This window comes from Budorcas taxicolor, chromosome 21 (genome assembly GCF_023091745.1).
Source record: "Budorcas taxicolor isolate Tak-1 chromosome 21, Takin1.1, whole genome shotgun sequence".
Lineage (NCBI taxonomy): Eukaryota > Metazoa > Chordata > Mammalia > Artiodactyla > Bovidae > Budorcas > Budorcas taxicolor.
In genome coordinates, this window is record NC_068930.1 from 26892744 (window position 1) to 26919850 (window position 27107).

A 27107-nucleotide genomic window follows, 5' to 3' on the forward strand; every position below is an offset into this window, starting at 1 on the left:
GCGAGTGCGTAGCCGGGGTTTAAACCCGGATTCAAACTCGGGGTTCAAACGGGACTCGCTGCCGGCTGCCGATGGAGAGGTTCCAAGGTTTCGGTATCATTTATCCCTTCCTATCCCAGCCCGAGGGTTCCCCACGTGGACGATCTCGCGGGCTCTTCCCGCTCCGACACCCTCGGGTGTGGCTCCACCCCATGCTGGCCCACAGCTCGGCCCAGAACCTCTATGGGTCGTCGATGACAAGCTCCCGGCGGCGCCTCGAGCCCGCCTCCCGGGCTGCCACCTTCCCTCAGAGCGCGCGCCTCGGGGGACACCTGTCCCCGGGCAGGGGGCTTTGGCCACTCCTCGGCGCCGCCCCACGCTCGCGGTGGAGCCCCAGCGCCGCTGGGCGGGAGGACGGCAGGGCGCCTCCCGGGACTGCGCCGCTGCCCTGCGCACCGGGCGGCTGCGGGCGGGCGCGCAGAGGGGGCGCTGCTGAGGGCGCGGCACGGGGGGCGCGCGGGCGGGGCGGGCGCGGCGCGGCGCGGGGCGCCTGGAAGGGCACCCGCGAGGGGCGCGGGCGCAGCCGGAAGCTGGGGCGGGGCGCCCGCGCGGGATGCGGTGAAGGGCGAGCGGCGCGGCAGCGGCGATGAGTGCCTCGGCGGCCACGGGGGTCTTCGTGCTGTCCCTCTCGGCCATCCCAGTCACCTACGTCTTCAACCACCTGGCTGCCCAACACGAGTGAGTGGGTGCGCGCAAGCGGCGGGGGTCGGCGCGGCGGGCGCCCCAGCAACTTTTCGGAGGGGGCTGAACCGCCAGGCGGGGCAGAGGCTCGCCGGCCGCCAGGGCTCTCCGCGGCCGACCGGAGGAGGGGAGGCCCCCGGAGTCCCGCGGGCCGGGATCCTCGCTCGGGCTGGCATCTTTGACACTCGGGCTTAGTTCTGGGGCCGAGTGCTGGGTGTCGTTCCAAGTATTGCGGTGCTGGTATCCCAGCCAGGCGTCCAGGGTTACAGGGGTCATTAAGGCAATGCCTCTGCCCTTGAAGTGCCCAGGGACAGGGGTGGGGCGGTCCACACACCAACAGCTAGGAGCCCGGCCGCGCCTCGGTCCTTTTGCATTTCACAGGAACGTTTCCATGTATGGACACACACATACTTCTCATTTAGTATTAATTTTAGAAACTGTTGTGAATGACTAGCAGAAATAGCGCGGAATGAACAGGCAAAGGCCTGGGTTCTAGGCCTGGCTTTGGCACTAGGCCTGGCCTCAGTTTTCCCGTCTGTCAAATGGCCTGTATTTGCATCCTATTGTCAGGATGCCATAAAGGCGCCCATGGAGTATAGGATGGGGAGCTGGGCAAGCGGCAGGGCAGTTCCATGCTAGAGAAATGGGTGGGGCTGAAGGAGGCCGCAGATGGACTTGGTTCAAAGCCCTGGCTCTCCTGTGAGGGCTCTCTGGCCAAGTAGGCGGCAGCGGCCGGCCTGCTCCAGCGGCGGGAAAGGCGCCAGGCCTCTGAGCCTGCCGACGTTCCTGCTGTCAGCCGAGAGGAGGAAGTAACCTGCGCTGTTTCCCACAGCAGTTGGTGCTAAGGAAATTGCATCAGTGTGTATGTTGCACCCCCTCTCCAGACCTTCAAGCTGTGAAGTGTCTGCCCACGGGGCGGTGACTTCCTCCTCACTCGTTCCGGGGGCTGAGGGCCTTATCCAGACTCCACCCATCTACGGGGGTGCTCTCTGGGCATGGGGAATGACTGCCTTTGGTCTGACCCAGTCTTGGGGCACAACTCCTGAAAGAAGCATCTCTGGGCAGGGAATGTCACAGATCTGTGAATACAGTGCATGGGGGACTCTGCCCTCCTGAAATGGCATTATGGGCAGCTCAACAAAAATTTACTGAGGATACACTGTATGCTTGGCACAGTTCCAGGTGCTGGGGAAATAGCTATCAAGAAACCACAAGAGATCTGGGAAGTTGTTGTTGAGACAGGAATCAACACATAAAATGGGGCGATTTGAGAGAGTGATTGGGGGGGACTGGGGATCAGGGAAGTCTTTTTGGAGGAGGTGACATGAGCTGCAGGAGATGGCTCCAGGAAGATCTAGGGACAGAGCCTTCCAGGTAGGGGACCAGGGAACAGTGTAGGGAGAGGGACGTGGCCTGGGGAGGGGATCTTTGGGAGGGAGGGTCACGCAGCTTATGGAAGGATCATGTGGCATGGAGAGGATCTGAGGGTGACTCTGAGATTTTGATCTCGGCTCCTGGGAAGAGGGTGATTGCGTTTACTGAGCACATACTGAACTATGTGCTGCTGTGTGTTGAGCACATTGCTGGGCCCTGTGGGGGTTCTGAAAAACTGGTTCCAGCCATTCTTCCTGTCCTCCTGCAGATTAAAATCCCAGTAGCCTTTGACTCCTCCCTCTTCTTCCTCCACTCCTTCCGTCCCACCCTCCCACTCTCCTTCCCCATCAGTCCTGAGGCTGGGCTAGCATCTGTTTCCTCCTTCCTGTTCCCCCTACCCCACCAGAGGTACTGGCCCTCTCTCTCGCAAAGCCTCCCAGGGAGTTTCCCTTTGCGCTGCCCTGTGCATGTCTGCCTCAGCCCTCCAGCCCAGCCCAGTCAGCTGTTCTGGTGCTTTAGCCGCACTGGACTGTTCTGTGCCCCTGGGCCAAGTCCCTTCAGTCGTGTCTGACTCTTCGAGACCCCATGGACTGTAGCCAGCCAGGGTCCTCTGTCCATGGGATATTCCAGGCAAGAATACTGCAGTGGGTTGCTGTGCCCTCCTCCAGGTGATCTTACTGACCCAGAGATCGAACTGAGTCTCATTGCATTGGCAGGCAGGTTCTTTACCACTAGCACCACCTGGTTCTGTGCCCCGGACATTCCTTAATCCCCTACCTCCTTGCTGCTGCTCACACTGTTCACTGGGACTGGGACACCTTCCTTCCTGTCACTGATGGTTGAAGCCACACCTGGACTTTATAACCTGGAGTAAAATGCCACCTCTGCCTCTTCCAGACTCCCCCCCAAGCAGGGGAGTCTCTATTCCCTCTGTCTGTCCCTCCTCTGAGCCCCTGTTGGGTTGGTTGTGTTTTTTCCACAAGAGTTACTTCTTTGTGGTCAGAATTTACCTTCTCAGGCCATGGCTCCCCTTAGCATTGTCCTGTCCAGTGCGGGGCAGAGAGGGGTGGGGGTGGGGGACTTCTGCCTAGCAGGCATCCCATTCAGTTTGCATTAGTTGAATTAGCTGAAGCTTCTTTCCCACCAGACCTTTTACAAAAGCCTGAAGAATAGAAAAAGCCACTTAAGTTGAGGCATCAGGAAAAGAGTTGAGTTCTCTCTCTGTATCTCATAGACACACACATACATACACAACTCATACTCACCCACACATGATCCCTTTCAGTAGCCATCTATTCATGTAAGGGCATCAGAAACTCTCCCCCTGCTCCCCAGCCTCATCCCCAAACACACACATTACAAGACTAACAGCTTTTCCACCCTCATGTTAGTGGGAGCCCTTACCCCTCCCCCCACCTCCGGGTCCCTGCTGGACCCATTTCTCCCTGTTCTGAGCAGGTCCTGCACTTGGCTGTCACTGGGAGATGCAGATGCTCTGTTGCCCCAGTTACTCTTCATCCTTTGCTCCTCCCCTAGAGGTAGAGAGTGGGAGCAGGCACCATGAAGCAGTTTATACTGTTCTCTAGTCCAGAAGAGCACCAGCTGTGTGATGGTGCTGGCTGTGAGCTGGGTCCTTGATGGGAACAGGGATGGGAGTTGTCTCCTGGGCCCTGCCAGTGTCAGGCTGTGATGAAAACTTCTGTCAGCCTACACGTGCGTGTGTGCATTTGTGCTAAGTTGCTTCAGTAGTGTCCGACTCTTTGTGACCCCATGAACTGTAGCCTGCCGGGGCCTCTGTCCATGGAATTCTTCAGGCAAGAATACTGGAATGGGTAGCCATTCGCTTTTCCAGGGGATCTTCCTGACCCTTCAGCCTACACAGCACCTTAACCTCTTCTCTGTTCACAGGATGCTTCTGCCCAGCAGTGTGCTCCTGACTTACATTAGTTCCCTCTTTCATCATCTCCTCCTTTGGCTCATCCTATAGGAGGAGCCTGGAGGATCCACTGATGTGTGGCACTAGAAACCTCCTATTTCAGTCTCTGAAATAGGAGGACACTGACATGGTTGCCTTCATTTTTATCATAGAACTGTGTCCTCCATTCACCCTGGATCCTTCTATTCATCTACTCACAATCCATGCATTCACTATCCACTATCCATTATCTAATCATCCATCTGTCATCCATTCATCTATCATTCTTCACCCATCCATTCATTCACTGTCCACCACCAATCATCTGTCATGCATGCATCTATCCATCCAAACATCCATTCATTCCTCTACCCATGCATCCATCATTCACCATCCATCCATCCATAATCCATTCATTCATCATCCACTATCCATTATCTAACCATCCATCTGTCATCCATCCATTCATCCACCACCAATCATCTGTCATCCATCCATCTATCCATCCAAACATCCATTCTTCCATCATTCATCATCCATCCATTCATTTGTCCATTCACCCACTATCCATCATGTCATCCATCCATCTGTCCATCCATCTATCCATCCAAACATCCATTCATCCATCATCCATGCATTTCTCCTTCCTTTCTTTCTCTCCCTTTCCTTCCCTCCCTCACTCATCCATCAGTTCCTGAAACTCTTAAAAGAGGTCCCCAGGCAGACTTTCTGTGCATACTCACCCAGGCATCTTGAAAAAATAAACCTATTCCCATACCCCACACCTGAAGTATTCTAAGTCTGTAGGTCTGCAGTGGCATTTGAAAGCCTGGGTGCTGCTGATTCCCAGAAACCACTCCTCGACTCTTAAGAGGGGCCTGGGGCCAGGTGCACAGGATACAGTTTTCCTGGACCTGGGGCCACTATCCTTGGGGTTCGTCTACCTGCACATAGATGGATCACTCCCTCTCTGACATTAGGAGCAGATTTCTGACTTTCCAGAAGTCCCGGGGACATACAGCAAAGGTTATCCAGACATCCTCTGTCATGGTGTGTAAGGGTCTTGGCTAAGGGGTGGTTCTAGAGCAGCTCTCGAGGATTACTGAGGAGGCCCTAGTGTAAGCAGGCCCTGGGAATGGGCTGGGCGGTGCTTCGTCTAGAACTGGATGCCCTGTCGGTGTGGAGGTATGAGAGAGAGAATACCTCCTAGGACTGGAGGTGACCTCTGGGTGAGACAGCTTAGCCCACTGAGATAGGTCTTCCTGTGTAGACAGGGGTCTCTCTATTTCATCCACAGTGACTGGCCTATAGGGGTGTGTAATGCATTTTTCCTTTATATGTTTTCTTTTAAAGATTTTTTGATGTGGACCATTTTTAAAGACTTTATTGAATTTGTTACAATATTGCTTCTGTTTTATGTTTTGATTGTTTGGCCTCTAGGCATGTGGGAATCTTAGCTCCCCAATCAGGGATTGAACCCACACCCTTTGCACTGGAAAGCAAAGTCCCAACCACTGAACCACCAGGGAAGTCCCTCAATATGTCTTAATTAACTAAAAAACAGATGATGCAATGACATGACTTTCCTAAGGCCCACAGGCAGGGGCAGAGTAGGTACCAGCCTCCCAGTCCCTCGACCTCTCACTGCAGCAAGCCTTGTACCCTTGTTCTGTCCTGCTGAGGAGCGGCTTTATTCGTTCCCTGTCCCCTTGGGCCATGCCTTTTCCCAGGAGGAAGTCCAGGGCTATGCCCAGCCTAGCTCACCTTGGCTTCCTGGGTGTGGGGGCGCTGGCTTCATTCAGGCCTTGGGCCCAGCCACAGCTCTTCTCTCCTTGGGTTGGCCTGGTCCTCTGGTCCCTTTGATTATACACACAGCCTGGGGCCCTTCTTCCTTAGAAGGTGATGTAGTTGTTTGACTCCTGCATGCTCCCTGGAGCTCAGTGTGAGGGTTTCCAGCCAGCCCTGTGGAAGGAGGCAGATTCAGTGGTTAGGCCTGTTGGACATCAGGCACCGGGCTTGGAGGAGCAGGTGGACAATGGCAGAAGGACAGTGGTAGAGGGCACGTCATTTGCCCAGGCGGGCGGGATGAACAGAGAGTGAGGACCTGGTGGCTCTGGTCCTGGTCCCTGAAAGTCACGGGGTGGCCCAGAGGGGCCCAAGCTCTGTGGACAAACTTCAGGAACACCACAGTGCCTGGGCTGCAGGCAGAGGCTGCGCTGGGAGAGAATGCATTCAATAGCCAGGAAATTCCACGCACCCGTGTGTTTATATTGATAAGTGACCACCTCCCTGTTCTGGTCATTGCAGTTCCTGGACGATTGTAGGGGCTGCTGCCGTCGTCCTGCTCCTGGTGGCCCTGCTGGCTCGTGTCCTGGTCAAAAGAAAACCCCCTCGGGACCCACTGTTCTATGGTATGTCTCCATGGGAGGGGGCCCTTTGTGTCCACCTCAGAGCACAACATGTGAGACTCTGTCTGTTTTTCATTGTGGCTGTGAATACTCTGAGCCAACTGGTAAGGTGATGCGAAGTGCAAGAGTATTTCCATAAGACGCAGCCCTGCTTCCCTCTAAGGGAAGGACTCTCGCTAGCAGTGGACCCCACCCTGTCCCAGCTGGGACCCAGGCAGGACACCCCTCTGTTCCTTGTCTCTGCCCTGAGCCATGCTCTGACCTCTGACTGCGGCTATTGTACCAGCTCCTTCCTGGCTTTCGGCCTTCAGCCAGCTATGTGCAGCCCCTTCCATTTGGCTTTGAGCTTAGCGGTTTCTGGTGCCTCAGTATGCTCATTTGTACAATGTGGAAAATAATAGTACTTGCTGTGGAGGGTTGGTACAAACATTAAATAAGATACTGTTTGTAAAGTACTTGAACCACTGCCTGGCAAATACACATGTATCTTAAATAAATGAAAACACCACTGACTGAGCACCTGTGGTGTGCCTAGTATGACTCTGAGCACATTAGCATTATCATTTTAGTTAATCCTCACAACAAATAGGGCTTTCCTAGTGGCTCATATGGTAAAGAATCTGCCTGCAATGCAGGAGACCTGGGTTTGATCCCTGGATCAGGAAGATCCCCTGGAGAAAGGAATGGCTACCTACTCCAGTATGCTGGCCTGGAGAATTCCAGGGACAGAGGAGCCTTGCAGATACAGTCCATGAGATCACAGAGTCAGACACTGAGCAACTAACACTTTTACTTTCTTTCTTTCACAAAAGTATCCTCCCTGCACACACGAAGAATCTGGCTCAGAGGTGCTGAGAAATGGGGTCAAGGTTACAGCCAGTGAGACAGCATTGATGCCCCAGATTTCTCCCAGTTTGCATATAAAAAACTCTGAAGCTTAGAGAAATGAAACTTACCTAAGCCCTGACAGCCAGTCAGCCGATGAGCTGGGCCTGTCTGAATCCATGTCCTCTTTCTGCCTCCAGTCCCCCTGCCGCTGGTCTGGCCTCTGCCCACGTTTGCAGACTGGCCTCCTGCTGCTGGCTTCCTTCCCCTTCCTCCATGCTCCATGGAGCCCTTGCTCAGCTGCACTCGTGTTTCTCCGGGCTCCTCAGGGCTGAGTACCCTCCTCTCCCTCAGCCCTCTGTCCTCATGTCAGTCAGTGCAGCCCCGACTGGAGGGCAGGGACTGTCCTTGTCATCGGTGACCCAGAGCCTGACCCTGCTGTTGGCATCAGCGATTGTCGGTAGAAAAGCTGAATGATCAGTTGCTGAAGGCTTCCTCTTCCGGGAGACACGCAATGGCTGATCACCTAATGGCGCATCACTGTCAGTGAGATCTGGACCAAAGGGCTGCACAGAGGCATGGGGAGGCAGGGCACGTGTGGGCCTCCCGCTCTTCCTGGGGAAAGTGTAAACACTGCACTCCTGGTTGCAGACGTGGGGCAAGGCCAGCTTCGCTGCTCTGTGAGTTAATCTTGCCCGCCTTCCTGGGTATTTTCTTGTTTCACAGCTGTTTTTATATTCACCATTAAATTTTTTTAAAAATTTCTTTCTTTTGGGGTGTGCCATGCAGTGTGCGGGATCTTAGTTCCCCGACCAGAGATGGAACCGATGGCCCCTGCATTGGGAGCACAGAATCTTAACCACTGGATCACCAGGGAAGTCCCACCACCAGATTTTTTTTACCATCCATGCCCATCACACAGTTTGATGCTGATTTATTATGATTTGAACAGAAAGCTTTATTGACAAACCGCCACATACTAAATTTGATCACTCACTGTTTAAAAAGTATTATTCCTTAGCTGGTAGTTTTCAGCTGGTAGTTGTTGCTGGTAGTTTTCAGCCCACTGAGGAGCTTCTCACAGCCCTAGTGAGATTCTCTAAGATGCTGTGGCTTTCCCTCTTTAATATTCAATGGTTCCACCTCATATCCAGTTTTCTAAAAATCACTAGCCTTCCTTCCTAAAACAACCGTTACTTTCACATCAACCACTGTTTGTCCGTAGGATCTCCAGTGTGGGGTAAGGCAAGCATGTTGGATACACTGTGAGTTGGGCCACCTGGTAACCATTGATGTGAATGATCTCTTTGGGTCAGTGGTCACCTCTGTGCTCCCTGGGCCACAGGGGAATGGTTTTGTTCCTGCCGCCCAGCTGGAATGCAGATGTGGCCTTGGCAGCAACGTGTAGGAAGTGGAGGAGGGGAGTTGGGCAGCCTGGTAGAATCCCCTGGGACCTTGTCATGCACTCTTCCCAATGGGTGTCCTCTTGCAGGTTCATGACACTGGCGGGTGGCTCCAGCTGTGTGCATGGGAGGTACATTCTGTGAGTCTGTGTTGATGGCATCTATAGAGTCTTCTGGAAAACATGACAAGAAATCATTACTGAGGACTTCCCCAGTGGTCCAGTGGCTAACACTCCAAGCTCCCACTTCAGGGGTCCTGGAGTTCAATCCCTGGCTGGGGAAATAGAATCCCACATGCCTCAGCTAAGACCTAGCACAGCCGAATAAATAAAATTAAAAGTAAAAAAGAAATCATTACTGGTGGACGCCAAGCTCTTAGGCTTTGCCACCTGAGCTGCGGCTTTCTGAACTGTTGCTTTCTCTGCTCTAGTGTATGCGGTGTTCGGATTTACCAGCGTCGTAAACCTCATCATAGGACTGGAACAAGATGGGATCATCGACGGGTTCATGACGCACTACCTGAGAGAGGTACGGGGGCGCTCAGCCACCACGCACACCATGCACCACGCACCACCATGCGAACTGAAGGGTCGGTGACTCCAGCAGTATTGCTTTAGCTGGAAATCCTTTCATGTCATGTAAGAAGGCACGGCACGTGGTATTTCACTGACTGCCGTGGACACAGGACACTCAGTTATGTGGAAAGTAGAGCGGAAACTTAGGATTAGACTGCGGGAGGCAGCTCTCCTCAGTGTTGGGTCTTACAACTCTGTCTTCACACCTGACTCACCACCTTCCTCCTCTACTTGTGTTTACAATAAGTGGGGTACTTTAAGGCTTCTCAGGTGGCGCTAGTGGTAAAGAACCCAGCTGCCAATGCAGAAGATGTAAAATACGAGGGCTCACTGCCTGAGTGGGGAAGATCCCCTGGCAGAGTAAATGGCGACCCACTCCAGTATTCTTACCTGGAGAATCCCATGGACAGAGGAGCCTGGTGGGCTACAGTCCATGAGGTTGCAAAGAGTCGGACACAACTGAAGCGACTTAGTAGCAGCAGCAGCAGAGGTCTTTAAATGAATTCAGTATCTGTGTATCTTGTTATCAATGCATTACTCCTTAAGAAAGCCCAAGTCAGTCCGTCCTAAATGTGTAAACTGCCAAGCACGGAGTCAGTTAATAAAGCCATTTGATTGTGATGATGAATACACGCTCTGCCCCTCATCACAGCATTATCAATCTACCTGGCACTTGGCAGAGCTGGTCCTCTTTCCTTATTTGATGGTGTGATGAATCTAGCCCCAGAGAGGTTAAATAACATACTCCAGGTCACATAGGAAATAAGGAGCAGTGTAGTCATTATTCATGTTTCAGGTAATGGGGAGCTTTGAGTGCAAGCCAAGGGAGTTTGGGTTTTGTCCCTTGTGTGAGGGAAGATGTTAAGTAAGGGGACAATGCAGTCAGCTCAGAGAAGGATGGGCTTGAAGGGAAGGGTCAGTGCTGTGAGCTAGGACACCAGCCAGGAGGTGTCCTGCAGGGCCAGTGAGGGCATGAAGGTGACCCAGATGGAGGCCAAGCATGAACGGTGGAGAGGAGGGATGACCTTCAGAGAATTTGAGCGGCTGGAATGAGTAGGTCTCAGGGATGAGCTGGGGACAATGGGCAAAATAAGGGCTAAGATGCCATCCTGACTCTGGGAGCACTTAAGGGGGCCCTCTGTGACGCTTCCCTAGCTTAAAAAAAATTTTTTTTTAATTTAATTTTGGTTGTGCTGGGTCTTCTTTGCTGCACAGGCTTTTCTCTAGTTGCAGAGAGCCGGGGCTACTCTCTAGTTGTGGCCCGCCTGGGTGTCTCATTGCAGGGTCTTCTCTTGTTGTGGAGCATGGACTCTAGGGCTTCACTTGTTGCAGCTCCTGGGCTCTAGAGCAGGCTCAGTAGTCGTGGTGCACGGGCATGTGGGATCTTCCCAGACCAGGGATGGAACCCGTGTCTCCTGCATTGGCAGGTGGCTTATTTTTCTTTTACTACTGAGCCACCAGGGAAGCCCTGCCCTAGTCTTTAAAAAAAATGGCAATGGCAGTGGATGACACACATTTTCCAGATAGACTTGAGGGTGGAGAGACTCCAAGGAGAAGAGACAGTGTGGGCAGAGGCTTCGAGATGAGAAGCAGCATGGGGCTCCCCACTGCCAGGCAGGGATGATGCTGAGTTCATCTGGGGATATGAGGAGTTTCAGATGGGTAAGGGACATCCTGGCAGGTGGCCCAGCAGGCATGGCTTTGCAGGTGTTCAGCTCGGGGAAGACATAAAGGGACCATCTCAGGAGAGTTGGCACCTGAAGGTCTGAGAAGAGAGGAGAAGGTTGAGAGGAGGGCCAAGGGTGGAACTTTGGAGACCTTGGCCAGAAGATCAGGAGCCTCTGAAGTGGCCTGGGAGGGGGCAGGCACAAACACAGAAGGAGGGCTTCCCAGGTAGTCCAGTGGTCGAGAATCTGACTACCAATGCAGGGGATGTAGGTTTGATCCCTGGTCTGGGAAGATTCCACATGTCGTGGGGCAACTAAGCCCGTGCGCCACTACTGAGCCCGTGCTCTAGAAGCTGCGGGGTATGACTACTGCGTCCTTGTGCTCAAACTACTGAACCTGCATGCTCTAGAACCCGTGCTCCACAGCAAGAGAAGGCACCACAAAGAGAAGCCTGTGCACCGCAACTAGAGAGTAGCCCCCATTCTCTGCAACTAGAGAAACCCCATCTGCAGCAACAAAGACCCCGTGAGTGAACAACAACAACAGAAAAGAATACCTATATTTTAAAAAGAGGCAGAAATACCCAGGGAGTGCAGGGCCACAGAGCCCACAGCGAGGAGGGTTTAGGAAGGAGGTAGCTGCCAAGAGGGCCTGGAGTTTGAGCTAGTGAGGGTGGTAAAAGGGGGATGAGGAGGGGGGCTGAGGTGCAACTGTGGGAGGGGTGCAGGGCCAGGCTGGGGGACCTGGCTGCCAGAGAAGAGGAGGGAGGGCTTGGTCTTGCAGTCGCCACCAGCTTTGCGAGGTTTCTGAGCCGAAGAATGACATGTCCAGAGCTAGGGCAGGGGTGTGTTGAATCGGAAGGAGAGGAGAGAGGTGGGACGACCACGTAGGAAAGGTCCAGTGAGGGGTGCCAAGGGCTCGAATGAGGCTGTGACAAGAAGGAGTATTGCCTGGGGTTGACATCATAGAGACAGATCAATGGGACCTGCCAGCAGACTGCGTAAGAGGAGGAGGAGTCAACAACGACCCTGTGGTTCTGACCTCGGCGAGCTGAGTGGCGTCTCCATGAACATAGGCCAAGTGGGGCTCAGTTGAGGGGACAAGGTGATGAGTTAAAGGAGGTGAGGTGGGCTTGAAGGGTCTCTGGACCCATCCAGTGGAAGATGCTCAGCAAGCCACTGGGTGAGGCCAGCATGGCTCAGAGAACCAGATGTGTAGGCACGCATGATGAAAACCATGAACTTGGATGGACTTCCCTGGCGGTCATGTGGCTAAGACTCCATGCTTTCACTGCCAGGGGCCCAGGTTCCATCCCTGGTAGGGGAACTAAGATCCCACTTCCCATGTGGGATGGCCAAAAAAACCCCTCCAAAACAACATGACCTTGGATGGTATTGTTCGATCAAAGCACGTCAGAGAGAAAAGATGTGGGCTGGACGTGAGTATTAAAGTCTGACTTGTATGTTGTTTCCTCCCTGCCCCCTGCTCCACCCCCCACCCCGTGATGATCACATGATTTGTGTGAGGCAAGATGACAGGCAGTTGTTGCCCCAGGAAAGCTCAGAAAATCCCCTGCTTGGTTGGCTGATTGACGGGCTGGTTGATCTGCACTCTTCCTTACTGTGGCAAGGTCTTAAGGCATCTTAGGAAGACATCTGAAACAAGGCAGGAGAGCACAGGTGTGGGAGAAGGGAAGACAGGGGGTGGGGAGGAGCCAGAATGACACTGCACCCAGGCAGGTTCGGCAGTGGCTTTCGAGTAGTGGCCTGCAAACGCAAAGCACCTGGGACAAGGAAGTGTATTAATGGCTCATCGTATAATCTGTGTTTATAAAACCTAAAATTTCTTGGAAGTATATTTCTTCCTCTTTTTGTTGTTTAGTTGCCCAGTCATATCCAACTCTTTTGTGACTCCCATGGACTATAGCCCACCAGGTTCCTCTGTCCGTGAAATTCTCTAGGCAAGACTACTAAAGTGGATTTCCATTCCCTTCTCAGGGAATCTTCCTGACCCAGGGATCTAACCTGTATCTCCTGCATTGGCAGGTGGATTCTTTACCAATGAGGCACCCGGGAAGCCCACAGCTCTTCTTGGTAGTACAGTTTCTGCTAGGAATTAGCCATGTGACCTTAGGCAGGTCAGGTAACCTCTTGGAACCTCTGTTTGCTCATCTGTAAAATGGGGTCACTTGTATCTATCCCATGGTGCTGCTCGGAAGGTTGAATGAGGGGCAGGGTGTGAAGCCCGCCCATGCCTGCATAGGGGATAGCGGCGGGGGAAAGCCCTGCCTTCCTTACACGCAGCCCAGCACGCTGCTGGGTCAGCATGAATTTTGAAGGTCAGCCAAGTGACTCTGGTCAGCAGGGTCTCCCCTGGCCACCCTGCCTGGCCAGAGATAAACACAGACTGGACTTGGCCTCAGTGAGTTTGCCACAAGGGCAGGATTGCTTGTGATACCATTTGTTTTGCATCACTGTACACACTGACAGAATCCATCTGTCAGTGCAGATGTGGGTTCGATCGCTGGGTCAGGAACATCTCCTAGAGAGGGGGATGGCTACCCACTCCAATATCCTTGCCTGGAGAACCCCATGGACAGAGGAGCCTGGTAGGCTACCGTCCATGGGGTCACAAAGAGTCAGACTCGACTTAGTGACTGAACAACAACCCACCTGTGTAGACCTAGCATAAGACAGGCACAGACTCATTCCACCTGCTGCGGCAGACCCTAGTTTCGGCGGCTCCAGGGTACTTGTATTATTTTCATTGCTGTTGTTCAGTCACTAAGTCCTGTCTGACTCTTTGTCTGGACTACAGCCTGCCAGCCTTCCTTGTCCTGTATATTTGTATACATATATATGTATATAAAACATGCATATTTTCATGTTGCTACCAATTTTGTAATTGTCTTGGATTCCGAATAGTTTCAGTTCAGCAGACGAACATGTTAGTTCTGCTGTTTTATTTTACATGCAATACTGGTCTTGTATTTTGCTTTGAAATGTTTGAGTTTTATTTACAGTGGACCTCTTATGCTTTCCTCAGGGTGAACCGTATCTGAACACGGCCTACGGACATATGATCTGCTACTGGGACGGCTCTGCTCATTATTTGATGTATCTGGTGATGGTGGCAGCCATAGCCTGGGAGTAAGTCGGCTAACCTGGTGGGTGTGCCTGGGTCACCTTAGCAACTGATAGGCGAGTGTGTAAGGAACAGGGATGTACAGAGGCAGATACATAGAGAGGCAGATACATAGAGAGGCAGATACATAGAGGGGCACACGGACATGAGTACAGGCTCTGTGGAACCAAGTGAGACATGGCTGTTTTTCTTTGCATCACTTACTCCCTTTTGAACATATGCCTTTGGACTGCCCCTCTGGCTTCCCTGGTCGCTCAAATGGTAAAGGATTTACCTGCAATGAAGGAGACCCAGGTTCGATCCCTAGGTCAGGAAGATCCCCTGGAGGAAGGAATGGCTTCCCACTCCAGTATTCTTGCCTGGGAAATTCCATGGACAGAGGAGCCTGGTAGGCTACAGTCCGTGGGTTTGCAAGGAGTCAGATATGACTGAGTGACTAACACACTTTTTTTGCCACGATGGACAGTTCTGGCAGACCTCTTAATGTTTTCATTTCCAGGAGTAAAAGCCCATTGTAATTCAAAACTTCAGACTCCTTTCAGTTCAGAGCTCTCTCTCTCCCTCCAGCTCAAGTTTAGCCCTGAGACTGAGAGGTCTGCACTGAGGCTGGGGTACATGCTCAGTCCTTTTATTACTTCTCAGCTCACTCCTCTGGGAGCATGTGTGTGTACATGGAATTAAGGAAGAGGAGCACAGTCTTACATGACCAGTGCTCTTTTCTGGGTATTGGGAGCCAGGTGGTATGCTGGCTCTGCCTTGTGGGGCGCATGTGTGGGGTCTTTGGAGACCCCAGCCATAGAAACCAGGCTTCCCAGGTGGCACTAGTGGTAAAGAACCCACCTGCCAATGCAGGAGACATAAGAGACATGGGTTCGATCCCTGGGTTGGGAAGATCCCCTAGAGGAGGGCAGGGCAACCCACTCTAGGATTCTGGCCTGGGAAATCTCATGGACAGAGAAGCCTGGCGGGGTACAGTCGATAGGGCTGCAAAGAGTCGGACACGACTGAAGTGACTTAAAGACACACGCACCATAGGTGCCTCTGCACTACCCTGATCCCTGACATGAGCAATGCTCTTACGGACTGAAATTGTGCGACTCTTCTGCCCATGGGGTACATCCACAGCTTCTTTCTGCTGGAACCCCTATAATCCAGAAGGTATACCCTTGAGGTGGAGTCCTTTAAAGATGTCTCACGTCCACCTACCTTCCCAGGCCTGCCTTTGGCTCCAGGTTAAAGTCTCACATTCTTGCTTCTCACAAGGTTGAGATTCAGCTTGACCAACTGTCCTGTGCCTCTCTCCAGCCCCCAGCTGTCCATTCCCAAGATAGTCCCAGCTAATTTCTGGACTTTTCTAGGCTCTCGCCCATCTCTTCATGAATGTTCCCAAGCTCCAGGGAACACAGCAGGTGTTGCCGAGAATGCTCAGGCTCTGCCTCCTGCCAGGAGTGGGCCAGCATTTCTGTGGTCCTGTTGGGGAAGAAGATTCTGATTTGCCCCCTGCTGACAGTCCCAGTCATCGTGAATGGGCCTTCTGGGATCTGATACATTGGGCTTGGCGGGTAGGGCAGGGCAGAAAGCACACAGTATTCTTCACTTCTCTATCCCAATAGAGAATCCCTTTTTAAATTTCTCTGAGTCCCTTATGGAGGTGGGCTGTCACTTGTTATTCAGTCGCTAAGTCGTGTGTGACTCTGTGACGCCACAGACTGCAGCACACCAGGCTTCCTTGGCCTTCGCCATCTCCCGGAGTTTGCTTAGACTCATGTCTATTGAGTCTGTGATGCGATCTAACCATCTTGGGTTGTCACTTATTGGTTGCAGAAACTTTCTGCCAACATCACCTGTTAAGATTAGAGGTATGTGTCTAGCAGCTCCTTCCAAACATGGATTATGTGTCACTTGTATTTATCTTTGGGACTTTGACTGAAATTCTGTGATACCTGGGAAAGTCCATTTATTAGCATCCTACTACTCATACTTAAAATGATTTTTAAAATGGATCAAATTTTCTTCTTTGAACCTTCTTTTCCCTTCCATGCTATGAGTTTCACAAATAATAGTGAAATGCAGGCCTCCTTTGAAAGTGATGACCATACTGTGGTTGAACAGAAGACTGGTGTAGTAATCATAATTTCCTATGCAAAAGGACATAAAGAGGATGCTAGAGCTCATCACATAGGGAAATGCAATTTGTTCAATCACCAGGGTTCCTTGTACTGGGTTTATTACTCTTGATTCAGTACATTTTCGATTCACGTACTTTACTAGTTACAACAGAGATCAATTGTGGAGCATCTTATACTAACAGTATTCTAAAACAAGTGTGCTAAGTCAGGATTTTTTTCATTACAGGGAAAGTTATAGAACCATTGGCCTATATTGGGTCGGATCTATTATTATGAGCATCGTCGTTTTTGTGCCAGGAAACATTGTAGGTAAGAATCTTTATCTTAAAATTCACTTTTCTTTTCTGAAACAATGGGAATAATTTTTAAATAGGGAAGCTATTTTGGTTGTGATAGAACCAAGAAATTCCAAGTTTACCAAAGAGCTGTTTTGCAGTTACTTCTTTTCGCTTCCAACTTTCCTTTTAAGAAATGCTGTTGAGCAATTTTCAAAAGTGTACACTGAACAACTAGACTAATATCAGTGATTCATGACTTCTAGAAAGATCTAGTGGGGTAAATATTGGGTTTGTCATTACATTCAGTATGAAAATATTTCTTACATCTCTTTGTATTATATTTAACTCGACACACAGTGGGCACATGATAAATATACTTGAAAATTAAGATTCTTGAAAGCTGATATATAAAAGTTATTTATGTGTGCCAGAAATCAGGATATTATATTAAGTCTACTATTAAAGTACTGTAAATAAGGCATACCTGTTAACAAATACCTAATAGTTTTAAATTAACCTATGCTTCTGGTCTCATTTAAAATACTGTCTGGTCCATATCAGGATTTTAGATGACTTGAGATGGGGAGGGATCCTACATGTTACATGTATGTGGATATACTTTTGGTAAACTTTTGACTTTTTCTTTTTCTTTCTTTTAAATAGGGAAGTATGGAACACGTATTTGCCCTGCCTTTTTCTTAAGCATACCATATACTTGTCTTCCTGTCTGGGCTGGTTTCAGAATCTATAACCAGCCATCAGAAAATTATAATTATCCCTCAAAGGTGATTTTATTAATTTAAATGTAAACCTGTTTTCAAACTCAGAGGTCACTTGTATCCACCAGCTATTGGACTAGACCAGGCCTCCAGGGACTGTAGCCTTCGGGGCAGTCGGTCAGCATGACTATGTTGATTCTGCAGCAGTGGTTCACACCTTATTATGGCGGCCAGAATGGTCTGCTTCTGTGTGATTAGATCTGCTTTGATTGGCTGGGCCATGCTTTTTGGAACTTCCGGTGCCACAGGTTACACTGGCTCTTCCCATTAGATTTCGCATTATTGCCCAGCGTGTGAAGTTTATCTGGGGGCTGCTAATGGCCTGGAGTTTGAGCACCTAGGCACCTCTTTCAGCACTATCTATGCACTACTGCCCCAGAGGGAGGCTGGAGAGAGACTGCTGTTCCAGGTAGCACACAGTCAGAGGGTCTGATTACCAGGAGATCCAGGTACATGGAGACTGGCTGCAGGACATCTTCTGAGATACCCCCCTTCCAGTCACAGCCAAGGTGGTCAAGGTGAAACAATACTGGCCCAGCAGGTACTCTGTTAAGGTCTTCAGTTCTAAGCTAGTGACATCTTTCTAAGTTCCTCTTCCTTTCATAGGTATTAGATCCTTAAGCAAAATTGATACATGAAAATATGAGTTACTAGAGATAATCAGAACATGATTCTTCATTTTATAAGAAGACTTACAATAGAATTCATTAAAATACATTTTAATTTACAAACACCTCATTTGTGAATGTTTGGACACATGCTATGTAAACTCAGCTTGGGACGTTGATAACTGGTGCCCCCTTATACCCTTTTGAGGAATGAGGTGGTTGTTAAAAAAACAAGCAGACAGTAACCATATCCTTAAAGGCTTCCCCAGTGGTTCAGTGGCAAAGAATCTGCCTACAATGCAGGAGATGTAGGTTTGATTCTTGGGTCAGGAAAATTCCCTGGAGGGAAATGGCAACCCACTCCAGTATTCTTGCCTGGAGAATCCCGTGGACAGAGGAGCCTGGTGGGCTACAGTCCACGGGGTCACAAAGAGTCAGACACAACTTAGTGACTAAACAACAGCAAACCATAGCCTTCCTCCTTGCTTCACTGACGCTGATGGCTCCAGGCTAGCATATCTGTACTGTTCATGTTGTAAGACACACAGACTATTAATTTTTTAAAAAAATGTTAAAACACAGTGATGGCCAGGGAGAAATAGGCAGTCATACATTGCTGATACGAATACAAATTCAGAGTCACTCTGCAAAGCCACTTGGCAATGTTATCAACATTAACAAACTTAACTTTTTAACCTTAGTAATTCTACTTTGAGGGCTGTATCCTAAGAAAATCATCAGAGATTCTGTCAAAGATTTATGTACAAAGTTGCTTGTCATTGCATTAAGTATAAACAGTGAAAATGCCTAAATATCCAACAATGGAACTTTTAACAATATGGTTAAGTACTTATAGGTAGTGAAAAGCAAAAAACCAAAATTATATATACTTACACATGTAGTATTATATATAACTATGTATTTGTGACTGGAAAATACAACAAGTGTTAATAGTAGTATGATGGGTTACTGGTTTATTTTAAAGATGAGTATATTTTACACTTAAGATCATAAAAATGCTATTAAAAAAAATATGGCCTCATAGAAGCAGAAGGGCCCTTCAAGATCACTAGGCCCAATTTCCTCATTTCACTGATGAGCAACTGAGATTTGGGGAGAGGAATTATTTTCCTAAATTACCTTGTTAGTGGTTTTGAATCTTGGAAATTCTCTTATCACGGTATCTTTGTTTCAGTAGATCTCAGATTATTCTTTGGCACCTCATCAGTTACCAACTCTATTTTAGGTCATTCAAGAGGTCCAAGCAAAAGACCTGCTGAGAAGACCTTTTGATTTAATGTTGGTTTTATGTCTCCTTCTGGCGACTGGATTTTGCGTGTTTAGAGGCTTGGTAAGCATAAGGGGCCACAATAACATAAAAAAAACTTTAAAATCAGATTTTCCATGGCACTAACAAAACATACTTCCTATTAGAGCCTGGTGGAGAAGAAAATGACAACCTAGTCCAGTATTCTTGCCTGGGAAATCCCATGGACAGAGGAGCCTGGAGGGCTACAGTCCATGAGGTTGCAAAAATGTCAGACGCGACTGAGCAACTAAACAACAAATTAGAGCCTAGAGGCCTGGACCTGCTTCCTGCTACCCTCCTACCCTCCTACCCTCACCCCAAACCTCTCCTCCCAAAGGGTGGTCCCTTCTGGGCTGTTTCATGCCATCTTCTTGAGGTCCTCAGATCAAGCTCTCCACCAGTTAATCTTTAAGTCTCCTGAAAAATTAGCCATTCCTCTCATTCTTTTCATTTGTTTGATGTTTCTGTTTGAAATCTCTTTGTTAAGGGTGGTGACTTAAGACTCTAATCAAGCTGGCATAGAACATCCATGTGTTCTCAGGAGCAGGGAGATGGGATTGAGGACAGGCTATGAGAGGAAGCTGTCAGACTCCTGGCTGTTTCCTAGCTGTGTGGTCTCGGAAACATCACTTAACCTCTCTGATCCTCAGTTTCTTCCTCTATAAAATAAGAGTACCTACCTTATTGTTTGAAGATTAAATGATGACACATCAGGCCCACTTGCAGAGGGCCTTATACCTAGAAAGTACTCAGTAAGTGACTGCTCTATTTTTATTAATCAAGGGTCCTTCAGAGTATCCCAGTTTCATGGTTTATCCTCAGTAGCAATAAATTTGAGCAGCCAGAATTATATGGTTAATTATATTCAGCTGCAATGACAATTACTGTTCTAAGCCTGCTGGCATTGCATAGCAGTTGGGGGCAGAATGCTGAATGTAAACTGATGCACCTGATTCATTGTTTTGGGGTCCTTGGGCTGTAAGGGGCCTGTACGACTGGTAGGTCAGGGTGAGTAGTCCTCAGCGCTGTCTCCGTCTGTGGATCGTCAAAAACTTCCTGGAACAGAGTCAGCTGGTAGGAGTGGCCTAGGGAAAGGATGTAAAGGAGAAAGCAGGGCAGAGGCTTTGCTCAGACCAGAGCACTGATAACCATATCTGGTTGGTTGCTGTAATTCCTCAAGTCAAAAGAAGAAAAACAGCAACAATAAAAATGAGCTGCAACTGTTTTCTTGCACAGCCATCTCCATGCCCCTGTGCACATGAGAAAAACATGGGTAAAGCGTATACCCTTGGAAGGTGGGGCTTTAAGGTTGGGATCCATTTTAACCAATTCCGCCACTGACGTGTTCATGTGTTACTTAAGTGGGACAACATTTACGGCTAAGGACACCAGGAGTGGTGCCTCAGGGATGTGGGTTAGAGGGGACTCAGCATAGTTAAGATGAATCTGGTATAGAAATGTACTATTCTTCCTGCAGGGACTAGTTGGCTAGTTATTCCCGGGAAAAGGGAAGCTGATCATTTAAAACAAGCTGTTTTAGTTAGCCAAACCTAGATGTTTAAACTGAACATGAGAAAGATCCCCAGGTACAGAGAATTAGTTTCCATTTCCTTCTCCACTGTTACCCTCTACTTGATCTCTTTAATCTGTATTTATGTTCTCTCCCTTTTACTGATGAGCTTCTGAAGTAGCTTTTGTTACACAGAAAGCAGCTTGTGACTAAACTTGGCACATTTAGCCTTATCAGCAAACCTAAGGACCAGATGTGACTGTCTCTTATAATGAACTCATTTTTGTTCTTAGATTGCCTTGGATTGCCCAGCTGAGCTCTGCCGATTATATACGCAATTTCAGGAGCCGTACCTGAAGGATCCTGCTGCTTATCCTAAAATCCAGGTCAGGTGGTTGTGAAGCCTAAGGTTTTTCTAATTTTCTTTAATAATAGGAAAATGTGATACCATGTAGGAAAGACGAGTTAACATTTTCTCAGCTGAAAGTGTTTTGTGTGTGTGTGTTCTTTTCATTAGGCTAGGTTAACTGCCATTTACTGATGGCATTATTTCTCTGTTCTGTGCAGATGCTGGCCTATCTGTTCTATTCCGTCCCTTACTTTGTGATTGCACTTTATGGCTTGGTGGTTCCTGGATGCTTCTGGATGCCTGATATAACCCTGATACATGCTGGAGGTCTAGCTCAGGTACTGAGAATATGCTGTTTATTGGAGAGCTGGCTGTCATTGTTGGGCATTTAAAAAAAAATACCTCTGCCCTGTGTGTTAGAGAAGGAAATAGTTATTAGATATGTCGTCCTCTTTGCTTGACAGTTCTTTAGAATATGTTTCTGCATTATTTAAATCTCAAAATTAACTATCTGGTAGGTGCGCCATCCAGTCATACAGATGAGGAAACTGAGCGAGCAGGATTAAATGTTTTGTTCAAAGTCACGTACCCGGAGAGCGGCACTGCCATTTCCTACTGCTGTTTCACAGTCTCTGAGCACCACAGTTACTAAAAGAGAATTGAGGGCTGTTATCTTTAAGATGTCTGTCTGAATTTAACGTTTCGGAAGTCCACTATCTTATCCTACACAGGACCAGGGAAACTGGTTTTTAACAAAATTCAGCTCCTGGAACACAGGGCCTGTCATTCCATTCCTCCCTTCTGCTACTCAGCCAGGCCTCTGGCTTAGAGTAGGTGTTCAGTGAACACTCACTTCATGGAACTAGAAGTGAAATTATTGATGGAAGCATCATATAAAGCACAGTTTTTATAAGATAACCTATCAAACCAACTGATGTTAGAAACAAGGAAGAAAATTACTTTTTTTCCTATTATAAATAAAAAAACGGGCTTCCCAGGTGGCGCTAGTGGTAAGGAACCTGCTTGCCAGTGCAGGAGGTATAGGAGATGCTGGTTTGATCTCTGGATTGGGAATATCCCCTGGAGGAGGGCATGGTAAACCACTCTAGTATTCTTTGCCTGGAGAATCCCATGGACAGAGGAGCCTGGAGGGCTACAGTCCATTGGATTGCAGAGTTGGACATTACTGAAGGAACTTGGCATGAATACATAAATAAAAAAACCCCAGATGAACTCATCTTTTAGAATCATTCTTTGTCTTGCTCTTGTCAAGCAGCCCTAATAATGAGGTTTATCTGGAAGCTCTCAGCATATATGGTTAATGATATCCATGGTATAATAATCCTGCTGGCAAAAAGACACACTGGAATTTACAGAGTGTAAGAATGGTAATGGCATTTATAGGTTAATACAGTGGGCTCAATCTTTCCAATCTGATGTGCTTCTTAATTACAGAATTAGAGCTTAAATAGGTTGATGCAGTATCCAGTCATGGTTCCTGTCCTTTCCTTGGAGGACACAAGGAAAGAGAACTAGTATTTGCCCTCCTTGCAGACCTCTGAATTACTCTACTTCTCAGGCCTTGGTTTTTGGGTCTTTATTTCCATATCTTTTAATACCCACTATAAGGTGATGGCTTTCAAATTTCTATCTTTAGCTCAGACTGTTTTGATTCCTGTATTTAATTCTCGAGTCTCTGACATCTCAGATTTATGTCTAAGATAGGACTCCTGATCCTGCCCACTTTTCTTCCACTTCCCCCATCTCTGTAAATAGTCCTTTGTGGTGTCTAGCAGCTCAGGTTAAACACTTGGAGTAATTCTTCACACTTACCACTCCCTCATCCTCTATCTGTAGCCCATTCCTAGGTCTGGTTAGTTCCCACTCCAGAGTAATTCTCAAACCCACCACTTTTTTTCTTTTGGCCATGCAGCATGTGGGGTCTTAGTTCCCCAATCAGGGATCAAACCTGTGCCCCCTGCATTGGAAGCACAGTCTCAACCATTTGACTACTACGGAAGTCTGCAAATCTGCCACTTTTTTTTTTTTAAAACAGCTCCGTTGTCGTCTGGGCTCTCATTACCTTGCTTCATGCAAGGCAAGCCACGCTGTGTTCTACTCACCTACTTGTGCAAAGGCAGGTTGTATGCTCTGCTGGAGGAGCAACTACTCAAGTTTTATTTATGCTTGTGCAAAGATCATGTGGGATGTTTTCAAAAGTCAGGCCTGGCATGGATCCAGCTGCAAAGGAAGCTGATACATGTGGTCTCCCTGTGTGCTTCAGAGGAAGGAACTGTGTGCTGAACACAGAGTATCGTCTCGGCAATTTTTTTTTTTTTTTAAAGCCTCACTTAAAGATAAGCAAGTGGAACTCAGGCTAGTTGTTACTTGCCTAAGGTCACAACATTACGAAGTGGCAGAAGAGGAATTCAGAATCCCATGTGGCCCCAGAGCCCATATTCTTCCCCACTGTGCTGTCCCTCTCCTCTTGCAAACAGTGAATTAAGCTCCAGCATCCTACAGCATAGAGTAGGGCTTTGTACATGGCATGGATGAGGCAGAGGACCTGCTGGGGGTAGAAGGCAGTGACACCTGAGCTCTGGGCTTTGTGGGCTGAATAGATTTGAAAAGACTGAGGAAGCCTTTCAATGCTGGAGTGTGCAGTAGTTAGAGGGTACTGAGGGCCTCCCCCAGCTCTTACTGGTCCCTTGATTAGATTGTTGAGGGTGTAGCATCTACTCACTGCCCGTGTACTTTGCCTGCCCAGGCTGGCTTCCTCTGCATGCTGTGTCCCCTGGTCTGCCCCACACCAGGCCCTGATGCAGGAACACTAAGTGTCACCAGCTAGGAGGCTGGTAGGAGTGAGGCCAAGACCTGAACCTGGTGAGGTCTCAGGAGACAACCAGAGAACTAAGCAGGAAGCCCTCGGCCAAGGCCTAGTCATGCATAGCGTCAGCAGTCAGGAGCCTTGGGATGGACAGAGCTTGGGGTGAACAGGTGCTTCAATCTGTAACAGTTAAGACCAGCCCCACACTAAACCTGCTAGATAGGCTGAACTGGCAGACAGGCACTTGGGACTCTAGCACATGGTGGTGGTAGTTTAGTCACCAAGTCATGTCCGACTCATTGTGAACCCATGGACTGTAGCCCACCAGGTTCCTCTGTCCATGGATTTCCCAGGCAAGAATACTGGAGTGGGTTGCCATTCCCTTCTCCAGGGGATCTTCCTGACCCAGGGATTAAACCCACGTCTCCTGCATTGCAGGCAGATTCTTTACTGACTGAGCCACCAGGGAAGCCCATGACTCTAGCAGAAGTCCTGGGAAAGGCAGTGTGGAGCGCAGAGCAGACGGCAGCGGCAGTGGTTTCAGCCATACACCAGGCCTTGCAGAAATCTCTGGGCTCATCCCTCACCAACGGACTTGTAAAGGTAGCCTGAGGCTGTGGACTGGATCCTGTAGGTGTCAGAAGGATGTTTCTCCCAACCAGCAGAACAGGGATAGCCTGAGAATCATGTGTCTGACATACCCGTAGCTCCTAGCTGGGCTGTAACATCTACCTATTCAGAGCATTTGGCCTCAGGAAGACCTAGAAATCATACTGCAACAAGACAGTGCAGACAATGAGAAGGCTGAATTACCGTTGTGTGATTTCTGCTTGGCAAATAAATACTTGTTTATGAAATGAATTCTCATTGTGAGAGGACATTTGACACACTCGTCATAGAAGCACTCTCCATAGGCTTGACTAGCACCCCTAGCTTGCAAAAACTACCACTCCTGATTTAGAAGCTTTATGGATTCATGATCCCACTGAGTTTATAAAAATCTGCTTTTACTGGAAGATCTAGTAAACTCCCAAGAACCTGCAACTTAAGAAAAAAATCTCTGAAAAGCTTCTAGGTCAGTACAAGTCAACAGAAGACATAGCTAGTAGTTATGAGGGCCCTCGTTTCTGACCATTTAGGAATCTGCCAAGCCTGCTGCCTTCAGAAATCAGATAAATCAAGAGCTGAAGTAAAATACAGTAAAAAAAGGACACATTTGGCACCAAAGAATCCCACTGGGGACTTATTCATAACCCAAGTCTCTTTCCATGTAAAATTAAAGTTTCAAGTCTAATTTGAAAAGTATTGAGTTGGCCAAAAAGTTCGCTTGGGTTTTCCTTTAAGATATTTTGGAAACCCGTATGAACTTTATTACAGGCTGCTTAGGTCTACTCATTAGCCATTTCTATCAGTGGAAGAATTTATCCCCGAAAAGATGTAGTTAATATGGTTAAGAACGTGAGCTCTGGAAGCAGACTGGTTCAGCTCTCGGTCTGTCACTGATTAGTTCAGTGACCTTGGTTACTTAACCTCTTTGTTTCCTCTTCTGTTAAGTAACAGTACCTTCCTCATAGAGTTGCTGCAAGGATTACTTACATGAAGTAATCTCTGCAGAGGGTGTAGAGGAGTGCCTGGCACATCAAAAGCTGTGGGCCTCTTTGTTGCATTCATTACTGCTGTTGTTAGAAGATCCCCAGTCAAAGTTTCGAGAAATGCCTTGTGTTTCTCAGGAGATACGTGATCTGTAGCTCTGTATGTGTATAGTTACCTAAACATCAGAGAAACTGGAAGCAGCTGTGGGACATATTCACAGTGGGTGTGGCTGGGAGCCTGCCGTGCCATTCAGCAAGCAGGCTGCAGCCACAGAGGCAATGCATGACCCTTCCCACTGGGTTCAGACTCGCTCAGTCCCCCGTCTATTCAGGTGCCATGTACTGTCTCACAAAAGGGTCTGGAGGCTTATCTGTGGGTAACTTGGTTGTCCAGAGTTGACTCTACTGGGAGGCAAATTCTTGAAGTTTTTTCCTTTATGGAAACCTTTAAGAAACATCTGAGACTAAAGGTTTAGAAAGAACATGAGTAATTGGCATACTAATTACAAATCTCATTTTAATCATTTGCTTCTGATGTTGATTCACCTCTAAACATCTTCATTTAGTTTTAAAACTAGAGTTTGGGTTTATTGTCTTTATATGCTTCTTATTCTTTGGTGGAGACACACAGTCTTGGCATTGTCAAAAGATCAGCAAGGGAATCTAAAAACAATGCGCCTGAATTTTCAACCAAGTAGGGTGCCAGCTCACGAACAAGCATTTCAGCTGGGTTTTGTGTCTGTCTGTGGAAGAACTCCATGTGCTTGGCACTGTCCTAAGCACCTGACAAGAGATCAAGCCATTGAACCTCTGTAACAATCCTATGAGGCGGGCTCCATTATTACCTTGCTTTTCAGGCGAGGAGCCAGAGGTAGTCACATACCTAACACAAGGTCACATTGCTGGGTTTTGGTGGAATTGGGATTTGAAGCTTTCAGTCTGTTTCCAGATTCAGTGTTCTTAACCCCAAGACTACGGTGTTCAGAAAACCCTAAGAAACAGTAACACAGTTCTCGATCAGCTACAGTATCAGCCAAATAGCCTGACTGTTGTCCCCATGTTCGCATTCGTTTTTGCCTACATTTACATAGACACACAAAACCCAGTTCTTTTTTCTGGAACTAAGATTGGGATTTTTATTCAAATTCTTTCCAGGCTGTCTCTGTAAGAAAACAAGAGCTATTAAAAATTAAGCCTTTTTTTTTTTTTTTTGCCTTTATTGCCTCATTTTCCATCCCAACCATTCATTCTTTAAAAATCATAATCTCTTAAGGTAAAAAATGATTAGAATGAAGTTTAGGAAAAATGATGAGGTGCTCAAACTCACATCTCTGAATTCTGGAGGAATTTCTGGGACCTGTAACTTGTACCCGTGATCCTGGCCATGAGTCAGTTCAGTAGCAATAATGTCACCGGGTCACCAGATGCTAGCAGGATGCTCGGTTGAGCTCTCCAGGCCCTGTTCTAAGGAGGTCTTGTGTGCTGGTGGGGAACATCACCAAGCTCAGTGCAGCCCCTTCTCAGCTGTGTACTTTGAAGGGAACCCTTCTCAAGTGAGACTGAGGGTCTTTTGAAACTTCAGCATCCTGGAAACCAGACACCATAAGCTTTGGGAGGAAGCTGTGGTTGGGTTGCTCACTCAGGTATAGGTGAGGCCACTCTAAATACCCTGTCAGAACTATGAGCAGTACCAG

The 27107-nt window shown here is 48.4% G+C and overlaps 1 protein-coding gene across 4 annotated transcripts in view; it reads left to right on the forward strand.

Moving 5' to 3' along the window:
• Positions 1-535: 535 nt before the first annotated feature.
• Positions 536-27107, forward strand: part of TM6SF1 (transmembrane 6 superfamily member 1) — a 30664-nt gene continuing 4092 nt past the window's right edge. For 3 of the 4 annotated variants that reach the window (XR_008201222.1, XR_008201221.1, XM_052659504.1), the window contains exons 1-9: positions 536-717; positions 6317-6420; positions 9076-9173; positions 13934-14037; positions 16388-16470; positions 17103-17224; positions 19073-19177; positions 20939-21031; positions 21213-21332. Coding sequence is in view for 2 of the 4 variants with exons in the window: in XM_052659504.1 (XP_052515464.1) it covers positions 626-717; positions 6317-6420; positions 9076-9173; positions 13934-14037; positions 16388-16470; positions 17103-17224; positions 19073-19177; positions 20939-21031; positions 21213-21332 (921 nt within the window). In the remaining 2 variants the exon portion in view is untranslated. Of the gene's footprint in view, positions 718-6316; positions 6421-9075; positions 9174-13933; positions 14038-16387; positions 16471-17102; positions 17225-19072; positions 19178-20938; positions 21032-21212; positions 21333-24259; positions 24513-27107 lie in introns of those variants that run through there. The other variant, XM_052659505.1, reaches the window with a different exon arrangement.